The following is a 14,791-nucleotide window of genomic DNA, read 5'->3' as shown; positions in this document are numbered from 1 at the left end:
CAAGTGGGAGGAAGAAATATTAAGATTACAGTATCATTGTCTCTGTTATTCAGAAATGGCTGACGCGTCAGTGGCACCTATCTGGTCTTGGTTACGTTGCCTGCCACGGCTCTGCGTTAACTCTAGAAATGCTTGAAAATTCCCGTGACACAATGGCCTAGCACAACCGCCCGCCTTCCTGAGGGAGCTGAAGCTATGACATGACTCACTCTCTGGAGGGGAACACTACGCGTGCACTGCTAACCTGCTGCTCAGCAGGAAGTGATTACTGATCTTTCCCAGGTTAAAGTCCTCCTTGTTAATTACTGAATACCATTAAAAGCAAGGGGGGTTCATCCTGGCACTTGTGAGCATGTTTAAAGGCTCCATTAGATTTACTTCCCACTGTCTCAAGGAAGTAGTAAAAATCCAAGCTGCTTCAAACCTCAATTACAGCTCTTCCACAAAAAGCTTAACAAAATATATTTTATTTCTAAAACTTTTATATAATACTTACATGACCATTAGCTATATCAAGCAGGTCACGTAACCGGCAGCCTCTACTATGTCTTCTTTCGTAACATATACTGTCTTCTAGGATCACATAGTCCGTGCCAAAGGATCGTAGTATTTTGTAAACATCTTCAGGAGATCTCTTGGCATAGATCTGATAAATCTATAAAGGAAGAAAATTAACTTGTAAGACGATAAGTGTATTATCACTATGCATTTCTTTGTTTGCTTTTTCATGATTCCTTTACCTTGAACCAGAGAAAGAAATGGGATCTATAATCCACGTGACTTAAGTATTTTCAAAATACTTCTATGTATGTTGTATCCAGTAGCAATCTAGAGTTTCTATACTACAGCTACTATGATCCAGAACAGCATTGCTGTTGACTACAAAACTGAAAGATAATGAATCAAGCTGCTGTCTGCAGAAAGTTCTTGGCAGATACCTGTAAAGCTCTTGGAGACTAACTTGCAGGGAATGATAGCTTAAAACTATCTCTCCAGGTCTGTATGGAGGTCATTTTTAATTAAATGTAATGTGCTAGTTTGGGAGCTGAAGAGGCAAATCAAGGGAATGTTCCATATAGGTTAAAGAACCTGGTTGAGAAGCAGGATTCAGAACTAGCTCGAGTACCTAGGTATAGTTATCCAGACATACACCAGCCACCAGAAGTGAGTTAGCAGATGCTCAAAGCACTGTGAGTTTCACAGAGGAAATTAAATCCTGGGACTGTATCTGAAGATAAGCTAGAGCAATGGATAACACGTATGATGTGAATTCTGATGTGTTATTAGAGATGGCAGGTGCTTTGTGGAATGGAGCCAGTGATGAGGATGAGTATTAGCTGAAAAAATCAGAATATTCTTACCTGTTTTGTTCTCTCTCTCAGATTCTTATCTTCATAATGGGGATGATTAGTTAAGATCCGTCCAGTGCACAGTTTGACTCCTGCTAGTAGCTGCATGCTCCCAGCAAACACTGCTGTGTTTGGAGTGTTTGACCTAAACAAATGTTCACAAGTCTGAGAAGTCTCTGTAGGGGCATTTTTGGCTTCAATTATTATAGACCAGAAGGAAAAAAAGACTAAAAAATATTTTCCTGCCTCTCCTCTTTTCAGGGAGCAAACTGCTGAAGCAAATGTGTGCACCCTTTCCCCCTGCCCCCACCCCTGCAAAATGAAGCCTTAAATTCTACTATTCCCTTTAATGACATATTTTTATCTCATATGAGACATTCTACATAAAACAGATTAGCTAATCTGAATGCAAGCACTTCTTGGTATTGTCCTGGCATTCACTTGGAAAACGAATGGAATAAAAATTTTCCTAGTGTGAGACAGACTGATCTTCCTATTTGGATAATCATGGGAAAGAAATAAAGTACAGTCCCCAAAAAAGTCACCCTAGTTACAAAAAGCATGGCTGTGGGGGAATGATGCAGAAGATGCTAGATAGAAATACTGTTAATTATTGCTGTTATGATCTCACCTAAAATCCAAGCCACTGCCCGGAACTGTTATCTAAATGACAGTTCTGGTATTTCAGGATTGTCTAAATCCCCATAATGAAAAAATGACTTCTGCCTCCCACCCTCATGAGTTTGCAACCTAAAATATATGAGAAGACACAACAGTAGGACACAGCAGAGAGACACAAAGCAAAAATGCAAGGCAGTACAGACTACTATAATTAGGCTAATAAAAATGTGTCATAGTATGCCAATTGCTTAGCTGGTATCTAGTGATCAGTAGGCACGTAATCAAAGGGTGTTCTGTGGAAAGACTGAAACAACAGAAAGAACTATACATTAAACAAAGTAAAATGAAATTTAAAGGAATGTGAATAGACACCTAAAATCCACACACATCCATCTAGGATAGTCATGACTGCGACATGCCAGGGTGCATTTAGAAGCCTTTTGAAACCACAGCTATAAATTTGGTCTGCCTTAAGCTCCATGATAGGCTTGAAAATGTTAAGAGACCAAGCATTAAATTTCACTATTGCCTTCCACAAGATAATGCTTAGAAATGAACTAATATTTATTACAAACCCTTCCTATCTGAAGAGGACAGAGACAGTATTTTTAATATGCCAGTTTAACTTTACTGAAATACTAGTTTTTCAGCAGTTTATAAAACCAGTTTCATTTTAAATTCTGAAAATATGTAATCTCTCTTTAATATTTCTTGTCTACTTAAATCATTCAAAGCCATAAGCATTATGAACTGAGTGTTTCATCAAAAGAAATGAATTAATTAGTCTTAGAATTCAATGTTACTCATACGTAATGTCCCTGACAGGCTGTCAGCTACGACTGATCCCTGAACCTGCAACAAAACACAATTCTTTAGACCAAGCTGAAAAGAGCAAGGACTACATTCACAGAGGGGCTTGGTAGAGCTCAGACACCTAAATAGAAAGTGATGGATCTCAAAGCACCTTCCATATGCAGGTATGGTCATGCCTGCTCCAGCACAGTTCTTTGGTGCTAAAAGCCTGTTTCCGTGCCTGTTCAAGGTTAGTTTAAGTTTTGTAATGCTCAGCAGTACTCATCTCCTGCCTTGGCCTCATCAAGCAATCCTTCACATATCGTTCCTGAAGAGCCCAGTATAATGCAAACTCGCAGGATCAAACTTTGTTTAAAATGGGAAAACAAAACAAAACAACCCAAACCAATCTCCCCAAATAGCCTGCAGGAATAGCTGCCTTTTTTTTTTCTGACCTTTTTCCATAATGTACTGGTTAAAATCTTTGTCAAAGATGAAGATTCAGGTTCAGTTCTTCCCCTTTCTAAGAGCATCTGCTCTTGCCCAGAAGAGGTGAAATTGTGGGTGAATGTGTTTTTTAGCTGGCAGGTGTTAAGAGAGCTGTGGCACCACTTTCTCTTCTGCCTGTCTTGCAGAAGCAAGCGCTGCCCCTCGCTTGCTTTCCGAAGCAGCGGCCTGCGTGCCTTGCTCCTGGAGGGAGCCCAGAGCTGCCCCTTCCTGGGAAAGGCAGACGTAAACCTGAGTCTCAGGGTAACACGTATGAAGTCGCAGAACATGATGCAGCTTAAGACATGTCACTGCCCCTGTCTTACCGGGGCCAGCCCGGATGGTTCCCAGAGCGGCAGGTGGCTCTCAGCAGTGCTGTCGGACGCGCTCTTCTCCTGCGCTTTCCTGGTAACGCCAAGAAACCGAACCTGGCCCTGGGCTGCGCTGCTGGGGGGGCACCGGGGAACCGACGCTGAGCTTACGTGATGCCTGCCCTTCCTATTTCTAGCTTAAGGAACGTGAGCTAGTAGCAGTTACCAGGTTTTTATCTTCTGAAACAGCCACTAGAGGGAGACCTGACAATTAACTAACAGTTTTCAGGTACAGCCTGATTCCTGTGTTTCACGCAAGCATCTTTCTCTCCCGCTCCCACCCGAGTCAGACACTGACTGCCGCGGTCTGTATCCACAGCAGCTAATGTGCTTCAAACCACTGAGTGACACTTCTCTATTATAGAAAAACGAAGCAATTTTTAAAAATGTCTGAACAAATGATGTATAAAATGAAAGGATAATTTGTTTTTATAGCTTTCTGCCGAGCTCCATACCACACTGCCCAACCTGAAAACAATTTATTCTGTACGAAATGTCACTAAATAATGACAAGGACTTACAGGTCAAACTGATTTACATTATATAATTTAAATGTCATTCCAAGCAGACCTGATGGCATTTTGAACAAATAATCTCATTTATTTTTGAAGCTCTAAGCTTTCAACAAGTTAATTACAGCTGAACTAATGCGTAAACTAAGCCCTATAATGTAATGTGTGAAGCTTTTTTAAATCTACGCTTAAGAATGTAGAGAATTATGTAAATACTGAAGAATAACTCATTAAAAAGAAAAGTGTTTTACAGGAATTACAGGTCTATGCTTTACTTACACAAACTTTAAAAAGCAGTAGTAATTCTTTCTCTTATTAAGTTGCTAAAGAATTATTGTGAGTTTGTTTTAAGGAAGCCCTACCGGAATGGCAAACACTGCAATGATAAGTTACATCGTTAGAAACAGAATGGCTGTTTCTATTAAAGTCCTCCAAAGCTGAACTCTGTAGTCAGCTTTCAAAGCTGTAATATCTGACAAATTTCAAATTATTCTTTTACTAGCATCTGAATGTGATAGGAATCTACAAAGCAAAGGGGGTCAGAGAGAAGGAGATTCTGAAAAGGGCCTCTCCAATATGGCACTTGAGAATCTTTTTTTTTTTTTTTTTTTTTTTTTTAAAAAGTCTTATTTCCAGAATACAATATTAAAATATCCCAAGATTAGCTGAAAATGACAGGCAGTTAAGCATATTCAGTGAAACTGTCAAGGTTCTTTTCTTTCTCCGGTTGGGAAAGACTGAAAATGGCAAAAATGGAAAAAGATAGCCACCAACAGAGAGCAACAGGATATGTTTTTTGTCAGTCCCAGCCCCAATTTCATGCATGCACATTTTGCTCTCATAAAGGAGTGCCCCTACACAGTGGATATAAATCCAGTCCTAAGGCACTATTAAGTACATGCCTGAATTTTACTGACAAATCAAGAATCAATCACAAACAATAAGCCCAAGAATTTAAGAAATAGTATTTAAAAGAATTAGTAGCATTACTTTTGAAGTGTGAAATATGTGTTGATTTTTGGTATGATTACCCTTGAGATCATACTTCAGGCACATAGGTAAGTAAGAGTGAAGAGTCAGAATTTATATTTGGCTTGAAATTAACAGATAGCCATTAGCAGAAATTAATGAATAAAAGAACCATCACTGAAACATGGGTATTCCATTTTTGTAACCTTAGCTGCTTATTTTTAAATCTGTGGTGTCTCCATTATAATTAAAAATTTGTCTGATTGTCCCCCACACCTGAATCAAATACACTTGACACACAATCATGCTCTGCCAAATCTCAGTTTCAGTTAACTTTTCCACTGGTTTGGCTGTAGTTTGAGATTTGTAACAAGCTTTTCTATGCTTATGGCTCTCCAATGTGGGACCAGAGCTGTGAACTATCCTGCATCATTGGTAGAACTAGAATACATTAAAGGTGAGGTGGTTGGCAGAAAAAAGCAAGAGACTGGGATAAATAAGATCATTATAACAAAAATTGTGCTCTATAATAGATGCAATCCAATACTATGCAAAGACTTTATTGTAAAGATATAAACCAGTAAAACTTCCTGGAACTGCTGTGGTAATTTTAGTACATGGAATAGTGTTTTAAAAAACAAAACAAAACAAAAAAACCCCCACACTCTGCAGACACTTTACATTGGACAGACGAATAGTTCGCTGTTATTCAGACTGTATATTTGGAAAAGTTAATATGCATTGAGATCTAAGCAGATAGAAGGGTTGTCTTGATGTGGAGAGACTGCAATACAGATGAATTATTCCTAATTCAGTGCTACGCATGACAAATTGGAGCTCCTCATACTGAGTGTTAATAATGAATAATTAGTTCCTGACACCAATGGAGCATAATGCAAACTTGACAGATCATTAACTATAGCAGAACTACCAAGTGTTAGTACAGTGAAGTATTTTTCTTACACATCAAAATTTAAGTAAAGAAAATGAGTCCCACCTTGAGGAACATACCATAAATTTCTGTTGACTGATATTTAATGCATAGATAATTAGCTTTTCTTTACATGAATAATACTTCTAAACACAATAAATTCTAAAGAGAAAATTTCACTCTGTAATTGTCTGTCATGACTTAAAATGAAAAGAGGACAAGCATCAGTTTAGCATTCTCAGCACTAAGAATATAAGAAAAATTATTCTCATTGGATCCAGTCAAATCTAGTTCATGGCTGGGAATAACTCCACATGCATATTTTATGTATAAATCTATATATAACTCCATATATTGTACACAGGAGACCTGAACTATCAGACATTTACCATCTCTTAATAAAACAGTAGTGCTAAATGGAACTGGCTGGTAAACATTAGTCACGAGAACATGTCAATATGGCTGCAGAGATATTAAATGATGGAAAAAACATGGCCTGCTTTCAAAATAAGTCAGTGAAGGTTTGCCATATATCCTGCTTGTAAATTACTCCTGGCTGATGGACTAAAGAAATACAACATTACAGAGCATAAAAATGTTGCTCTGGGTGGAATGGGCTTTAACTGCTGGTTGACTGGTTTCACTTAAGTTCACTGTATGCAAAAACACAACACAGTGCTCCAAGGAAATATTTCAAACGGTTCAGGGCTAAATGTAGTAAATTCAGATTTCCTTTCAGAATATTTTCCTCAAGAAGGGAACACCTTCCAAATATATTCAACTCCCAGGAATATCTCTGTTCAGAACTTAACCTAAAAGCTTTTAGCGGTGACCTTATTTCACAGAACATACCCTTTAAGTTCACAGTCCTCCAGAGAATGCTCTACCTGGCCCTTTTCTCAGGATCTTCTACATGCAGTGTCCCAAACTGTTTACACCTTATAAATACTTTCCTACACTTTGTGAGAAAGCATAACTGATGAGGGGGATTGAAATGATTAATTCATATTCCTGATACAGACTTTGCACCTACGCTGTGTCTTGGGAAGTTCAAATTTGATTACAAATATTTTGTTTCAAGGCTCGGAACACATATTGGGATTAATTCTAATTTCAGTGTAATTAGGTATATTGAGAGCTCTGAATTCAGATTTCCATCCACTTTGCACACCAGAATCACCATGTTCTTGTAACAACAAGGTACTCTGTAAGTATGAACAACTTGGATTATTTTAAAGTTCAAAAAACAGACTGCAGAGTAAAGATTTTCCAGCTCTACAACTCTGTACATCCAAGATTCTTAAAACTATAAAGTTGAAAAGATAAGGCCATCTGATGGAGGAGGCAGAGAGGGAAATTATTTCAATGCAAAGTATTATTGTTGTAAAGAGGTAGATACAATTATTATGGAAGAAACCTGACACCTCTAAACTGACACCTCTTTCAACTGGGAACTAAGTGTGCTCATGGGAGCAAGTGGAGTAAACTGGTTCCAGACACACAGGCAATACACTGCCACAATACTGAACCAGAGCAGTCTGGAAGACTACATCTAACTGTTGTCCACAGCCATTAATATGCTAACCTCTAAGTAGCCCATTCCTCCTTAACTATCCCCACGGGTCACTAGAGTTCACTGATGACCTGTGACAAATAGAAGAGCACTATAACTAAGAACATTAAATCTATATAAATAGCATTTAAACTAAATAGAGAAAAAAATCCTCTTACTTAATCCAGTTCATCAGCTCCACAGTGTCTGGGTCATAGAACTCTCTCAGCTCTGACAGTTCATCCATTATTCCTGGCCAGAACTAAAATGAAAGCAAAATAAAACAAACTGAAGGCAGAATGAACGAGAAAAGCTCTGCATGTTGGAATGGATGTCTTTATTTCCTCTCAGCTGGCAACTGATCTTGTCCGGCTCATGGATAAGTTGCAAGTCATAAACATATCTACCCTTCTTATGAAGGATGTGTGACTGCCATTACAATACATATAGACAGTTTTGAAGCTTGATCTGCAGCTCCTGCTTGATGACCAGAGAGGAACAGAATGACCAGCTGAGGGGAGCCTGAGAACAGCTTTTCTCGGATGCACATCTCACTGGAGGGTCCCAGGATTCTCTGAGCTAGTTATCAGAGTATACCTTAAACTCGATGGGAAACTAGAAGTTGCTACCGAATGTTACTCTTGTGTATTATGTCCACATCACAACAAGTTGTTCCAGTTTCCTGACTGGAGAATAAGTTTAAGTGTTTTAAGTTATTTCTTGATTGAGTTTTAAGAAGAGAACCAAGAGGAAGATGCAACATGTAACAGTTCAAGACATAACAGTCAAGCCATCAAATAATGACTATGATGGCAAGAGAAAAGGCACTAGAAATTAATATGGTGCCATTAACTTCAGAAAGGCAGCTTACAACTAAAGGGATGTAGAAAATGTCCCAAAATCTGTATCAGAACCTAAAATCCTTAGATGTGCTGTGGATGCCACCAATGCATTCCAAAAGGTTGACTCAAAAGAGAACCATGAAGGCAAAAAAAGAAAAGTAGGACTGCATAGTAACATCCAATAGACTATTTGGGGAAAACAGATATTTCAAAACTTACCAAAGACGAAGAATACCTAAATCAAATATGAAGAAAGGAAATGATGACTGAAATGGATTTTGAAAAACTAACAAAAAACCCAACCAACCAGCAAACAGAACAAAGATTTATTTAAAGGGTTTCTTGTTGTTTCAGCAGGTGAGTATTCAAGGGCAAAAGGGAGCAATTAAGAAAGATAATGACAATGCTAATAACTGACTGCTTTGCATCAGAGAGAATGTGGTGGTGAAACCTATTGCAAACCTGCTTTCTTTAGATAAAAAGGATCCCTGGCTTGCAAAGTGAAATGTCACAGGAAAAAGTACAAGAAAACCCTTGTGATCACATAAGCCATAAATCATCCAATCCAGATAGTACTCATCCAAGAGTTCAGAAGAATTTGAATATGATGCTGCTGTGCTACTTAGCAAAAATAAGTATTCTTTCACTAAAACTGTAATTACGTAGGAAGACTGGAGAGCAGTAGATATAATTGGACCAGTCAAGGGACTTATTCGTGTAAATGTTTACTTAATATACCTGTTAAAATTATACTGACTGTTAGACTGAGAAACACCTAAAAGGTCTAGGGATCTGGCAGTACCCCTATCAGAGCATTAGTGCAAGTTTTGAAAAGTACTATAGTATTCCAATAGACAGATTTCTGCTTTTCGAAAGATCCCTCAAAAGAGACTAGCACAGAAACAAAGCAGTTGTGAAGTGAGGCTGTAGAATGTCACGATGCATCAAAGATTCCCCTCTTGGCTGAGCCGCCCCAGCTGGCCAGATCTTTTGAGAGCTTGGAGCGGAGATTGCCTGGACTCCTCAAGACTAGTGGCGGAAGAGAACGCGCTCTGCTTTGCTTCTAGGTTGTGCTGTAAACCTGCCCTGCAATCTACTGCAAATCGACGCTGCATTATCTACTAAATGCTGGGACTATTATATGGCAATACCTAATCTATATAGGTTTTTCAAGTCACAATGTGACACTACTGCAACTTTTGAATGAATAGAAACAGCTGCCTTTCACCAGAGGAAAATTTTGGTAATGGAGCTTTCTATAATTGAGTTTAAAAAGGGAATTCTGAGGTAGCAAAGTTTTCAGATAATGCTATATTTAGTCAAGCCTAGAGAAAACTGAGGAACTCCTGGAGATCCAAATGCAACAATGACAAAATAAATACCGATTAATGCAAACTAAAGCATAGGAACTGATACAACGATTTAGTGTTGTAAATGACGTATGTCAGAGCACGAAAAGCAGTATCATGACACATACGTAAGGGATATCAAAAACAGATTATGTATATCAGATTCCTTAATTAAAGGGGGATATGACAAATTACACAGAATAATGAATGATATGTAAAAGAGCTTTCGAAATTGTAATGTGCTGGTCTCTGGAGGCAAGTCTCCAGGAAAAGTCTGTCAGATGTCTTAAATTAGTAACAGGGATTTCTGTCTGGAATGGAAAAATTTTAAGGGCTTGCCATTTTCTTTAGTTGTTTCTTCTACAGCCTGTCAAGGATTTTTTTTTTTTTTTTCAAACAAGGGTTGTTTACAAACTTTAGGCTTAAAAATACAAACGAAAAGTACATGAAGAACGTGCATGAAGAACTTCTGTATAGCCAAAGATACGATTGACTGTTCAGATGATCAGCATGAGCAGAGCTATGTGCTGCCACAAATATATACCTTTGACTGGAGCAAAAGTACTTGGCCATGGTGAAGATAAACTATCCATTCACGTAACTCCTCAAACTGCCTTTTTACCAGCAAAGAAAATTCAAAATTATTTGGCAAAAAACAGGAACTCTAGACTTGCTGAAGCTCACAAACTCATTTTAAGTGCCAACAACTTATTTAGAAATGACTGATTCACTTAAACACAATTTGGTGGACGTTATTGTGTTGAGTAGTTAAATGCAGGGGACACTGATACTACTGAAATCTATATATAAAGAGTGTGAAGTGAAATGTAAAGAATGTTTAGTACTGCATATACATATGTATGTATATGTGCGTATGGGTTATCTGTAACATAGCTAAAGTACGCATGGAAATACTCCAGAACTTTCACTTTATGTGAGAGAGATTTTGTGCTGTTCTAAAGAAAAAAAATTGTGTAAAGAGAAATGTATCTTGCAGGACTCGAAACATGCTGTATGTGTAATCTGAAAGCTAGCTAGTGTTGTTGCTGCATCTGCATCCCAGTAAGTTATTTTTCAAGTGACGTATCTGGGATTGTAGTAACCACATGCCTCAAAAGAGGCTTTCATTAGCTTATTCAGGATTAGGATAAAACTCCTATTTTGAGGAATGGCACTGAAGCATATTTCCTCTCACAAATGTGACCCTAACAGGTAACAGAATACAGGTTTGCTTACTATTAGTTCAAGAAAACTAGCCATGCTTGCCAGTTAGACTGTGTGTGTGCTGAATATGCAAGATACCCATGCAATCTGAACATCCATTGTGCGTGAACAGATGAATTCTTATCTGGAAAGGAGACAAGTAAGTCTCTGATAGCAAAATCTATTTGAGCTGTCAGTTTGGTTATAAAGGTTTTGGAAGGAGAATACATAAACCTAGTCTCACAGTAGTAATGGAAGGTTTCTAGGTTTCTCTCGGTAAGAATTTCTACTCCAATCATTGCCAGAGAATCTGATGACAAGTTTTATCAGCGTGTCAGATAGGCTTCTTTCCTGAAGGCTCACTAGCTCTAACAGCTTTGCAGAAAAGACACATACCCAAATACATCCACTCATCTGGTAGCTGTATTTGTAAGAACTGACTCTTTAAAGACAAAAAATTCCCTAAGAGGTGACAAGTTTCTTATATCCTATATTTAGAAGAAACACAAAAATCTTCAGATAGACCAAGCACAACTAATGACTGAACAAAAGCCTGTAAAAGTCCATGGTGATTTCTTTTGACCTCAGAATTGAATCTGACAGGATTCAGGAACTTCAGATCTGCTCATGAAGAGGGGTTGGAAGGTTCTTAATTGATATCTCTCATTTGACCATCTATGAGAATGTCGTGCTCTCGCCACCACCCACGTGAAAAGAAATGGCAGTATTTCAGTCCGTTTCAGAGATGAAGATGATGACAATGGGTAGATGAATTCCCCAACTAGCATGGGGGGGGGGGGGGGGGGGAAATCCCTGAAAAGTCCTCCATCAAAACAGTAAGGAAACTTAAGTGAAATACCTCAGTGTAATTTTACTTGATAAACTGTTATATTTTTCTGTTTGATTTTGTTCCCCTATTTTAAAGGGGGGAAAAAAAACCCAACAGACTTCCAAAGTTCAGTCTATTAGCAGCTTTCTCAACTATTAGGCTTCACTACTACCTTTTTAACTTCAGTAACAAAGTTCACCTTGAGTTTCTGTGGAGGTAATGATTTCATGGAAAATTTATCTTTTGCTAGGTATTACAGAAACAATTTCTGCATCAAAGTGGCTTCTGAATTTTTTTTGTCTTTGTAAATACACATTGAAAGAACGGTCTGCCTATTCATTACTGCTGTAACAGACTGACAGACTAAATCTTGAGCATGTTGTTATTTTAGCTTGGTGTTCCATAAATATGTTGTTTCACATATTTTCATATAAAAAATTGACTATAACAATCACTTGCTTCTGGGACAGACTGAAGATAACAGAACTATTTGACTAGTTTAATAATTTTGTACATTTACCTTAAAACGTATCAGATAAGGCACATTAGTATAGAACATTAGGATTATTTCTGCTCCTACAATGAATTATTACACAATCTAACAATCTGTACCTTATCTGCAATTTAGTAAGTTATAGTTAAAACTGGAACAGACAGCTTACCCTTTCAGAAAATTATGCATATAAATCACACCTGGTAACTTACACATGCAACTAGACAAACACTTATCTGTGAGCAAACGTCTTGGATCACATGAGCTTAAGTGACCCTTTAGGTACAATTTTGTATGCATAAATGCATATGCAATTTAAGCAGGCTATCATAATTCTTAAAATTCAGCTATAAATGTTGTATTTAATTGTATATAAGACAACATCCCTTTAGCAGAAAAGGAAAATCTTATACAACTAAAAAATGCCAGAATACTCAGAGAAAAAAAAAATCTTACCTTATATGAAATGTACAGTAATGTAATTATTGGTAGAGAATATCTAATCACACACGTCTAAAAGAAATCACAAAAATAAACACTGGTGATACATTTATTTGCATAGACTTAATTTTTAATGTATTGATACCAGGTAAGTTTGTCATGGAGTGGAATTTTAAGATCCTATTCTAATTCTGTTTTAAAGAAAATCCTATTTAAAAAAGTAACATAATATACAGAAAAGCTAACCTACCACAAACCGATAGTTTATATCTGCATACTTAACTACAAAATGAAAAAGACACTGTATCATTCAGTACAGGAGTGTAAATTTCTGTTCTAGCTGCTGCTTTCTTATATAGCAACTAAGATATTTCAGTAAAATTGTAGTTATTTTTCATAGCTGCATCTATATTGCCATCTAGTGTATTCAAATTGAATTGTTTAATATATAAACACTAGAAAATACATTTCACTTATTAAAATTAGTTTATACAAATACACTTTAGAAATATCTAGCCTAAGGGGACTACAAAACATTATTCATTTGATACATGGCTTATAACTCTGAGTCTTGACTGTTTTAGCTTTGGAGCAAACAGAATTTCATAAAATGCAGTAAGTATAGTGCTAACCCTTTGTGATGTGTAGAGACGAACACATTTCAGGATAAGTCCCCATACTTCTGTACTACACAGACCAAAAGATGCAAAAACACACATGTGGGATGTCCAGAGGTACTTCATTCTGGAAGAATACAGACAAGTTTTTGCTGATTATCTGGAGCTCTGCTAAACTGTGTTGATGAGATCAGTTATGTTAGAGAAATTTTGAACACAACTTTCTTGGACTTTCAGGACACTGAAAGAATTGAGTAAAAGATCAACTCTGCACTTTCCCAAGAACTCTTGAGCACATCTCTGTTCCTAAACACTTTGTGGCAGGACTTTAGGGAAGTGTCTCAGTCTAGAAGTAGTGCACCAGGACTAGCTAGAGAGAAGGAAGGTTCAAGGCCTTAGCAGATTCTGGCCAGCATATTTTATACTCTTGTTAAATTATTCGTTTGTTTGCAAAAACTTTCAGTAAAATGATTAAAAAAGAATACCTCATTGTGCTTAATGCCAAACATCCAAAAAGAACTGTGTGAATTAAGTTGTAAGCAGCCCCAGGCTTCAGTGCTATTGTCCAGTCTTCCATTTTTTCCACGAATTTTCCAACTTTAGTTGAACCACTGATTAAATAAAAGAAATAAAAATTATGTCATACACTTCAAACAGTATAGTTGTATGCATTTTAAAAAGTATTCTATCCTTCTGATGCTAGAGAGAAATACTGTTGCTTTCAGTCTACAATCATTTATTCTTCCAGTAGGGAATACTCTATCTATGATACACTTAAGCCTGATAGCATTAACTTGATACAGTATCAGGTATTCATGGCTGGTTTTCTGGAAGTGCAATGGGTTTAAATGAGCTATTTTAAAACCAGATAAAAATGTTTACAGAAAGGCATGCTTGAACAGCTTGGTTTATTGCTTGCAGCACCTAATCTCACAGGGCTTATTAAAGGGCTCTTGATGCAAGCGAAGAACTTAACTGCATTTTGTGGGCTGTGCTGGTGTACCTGGATTCTACTAAAGTCATAGAATGGAGTTAGCTTACAGAGAAGAAATGCTGAAAGGACTGGTTACTGCTTGATGTAGACAGTATTGCTTGATGTAGGTGGAAGGCTGGTCAGGGAAAAAAGCTCCTTTTTTTTTCTTTTTTTGTGTGTGGAGGTAATTGAGATAACTGGGCAGTGTTTAAAAACTAGGGTAAAGTTTGAGATTGTATTCACAATTACAAAAATGAGGAGCTGCAGAGTCTGCTTTTTTGTTTGTTTTTTAAATTGACTGATGCAGTTAGTTTTGCAGAGCTTGGCTAAATGGTACAAAATGCCTTACAGATGGCTGACTTCACAACTACTATTTTACCATAGTTTTAGGAGCATAATAATATCCCCATGTCCTTGTCTTCTTGTCTCTTATCCTGTCTTCCATAAAATCTGTAATTATT

General features: G+C 37.3%; 1 protein-coding gene across 7 annotated transcripts in view; it reads right to left on the bottom strand.

Moving 5' to 3' along the window:
* The window catches only part of DPY19L3 (dpy-19 like C-mannosyltransferase 3), a 44,675-nt gene that overhangs the window by 8,353 nt on the left and 21,531 nt on the right, over nucleotides 1–14,791 (bottom strand). For all 7 annotated transcript variants that reach the window (XR_010391442.1, XR_010391440.1, XR_010391441.1 and 4 more), the window contains 6 exons: nucleotides 13,843–13,968; nucleotides 13,373–13,484; nucleotides 12,756–12,812; nucleotides 7,763–7,845; nucleotides 1,362–1,494; nucleotides 497–655 (listed from right to left, as the gene is read on the bottom strand). Coding sequence is in view for 4 of the 7 variants with exons in the window: in XM_064519643.1 (XP_064375713.1) it covers nucleotides 497–655; nucleotides 1,362–1,494; nucleotides 7,763–7,845; nucleotides 12,756–12,812; nucleotides 13,373–13,484; nucleotides 13,843–13,968 (670 nt within the window). In the remaining 3 variants the exon portion in view is untranslated. The remainder of the gene's footprint in view (nucleotides 1–496; nucleotides 656–1,361; nucleotides 1,495–7,762; nucleotides 7,846–12,755; nucleotides 12,813–13,372; nucleotides 13,485–13,842; nucleotides 13,969–14,791) is intronic.

The sequence above is a fragment of the Dromaius novaehollandiae genome, chromosome 13 (genome assembly GCF_036370855.1).
Source record: "Dromaius novaehollandiae isolate bDroNov1 chromosome 13, bDroNov1.hap1, whole genome shotgun sequence".
NCBI classification, from domain to species: domain Eukaryota; kingdom Metazoa; phylum Chordata; class Aves; order Casuariiformes; family Dromaiidae; genus Dromaius; species Dromaius novaehollandiae.
The sequence above is the reverse complement of the archived record's forward strand: the minus strand, read 5'-3'. Positions and strand labels throughout refer to the sequence as shown.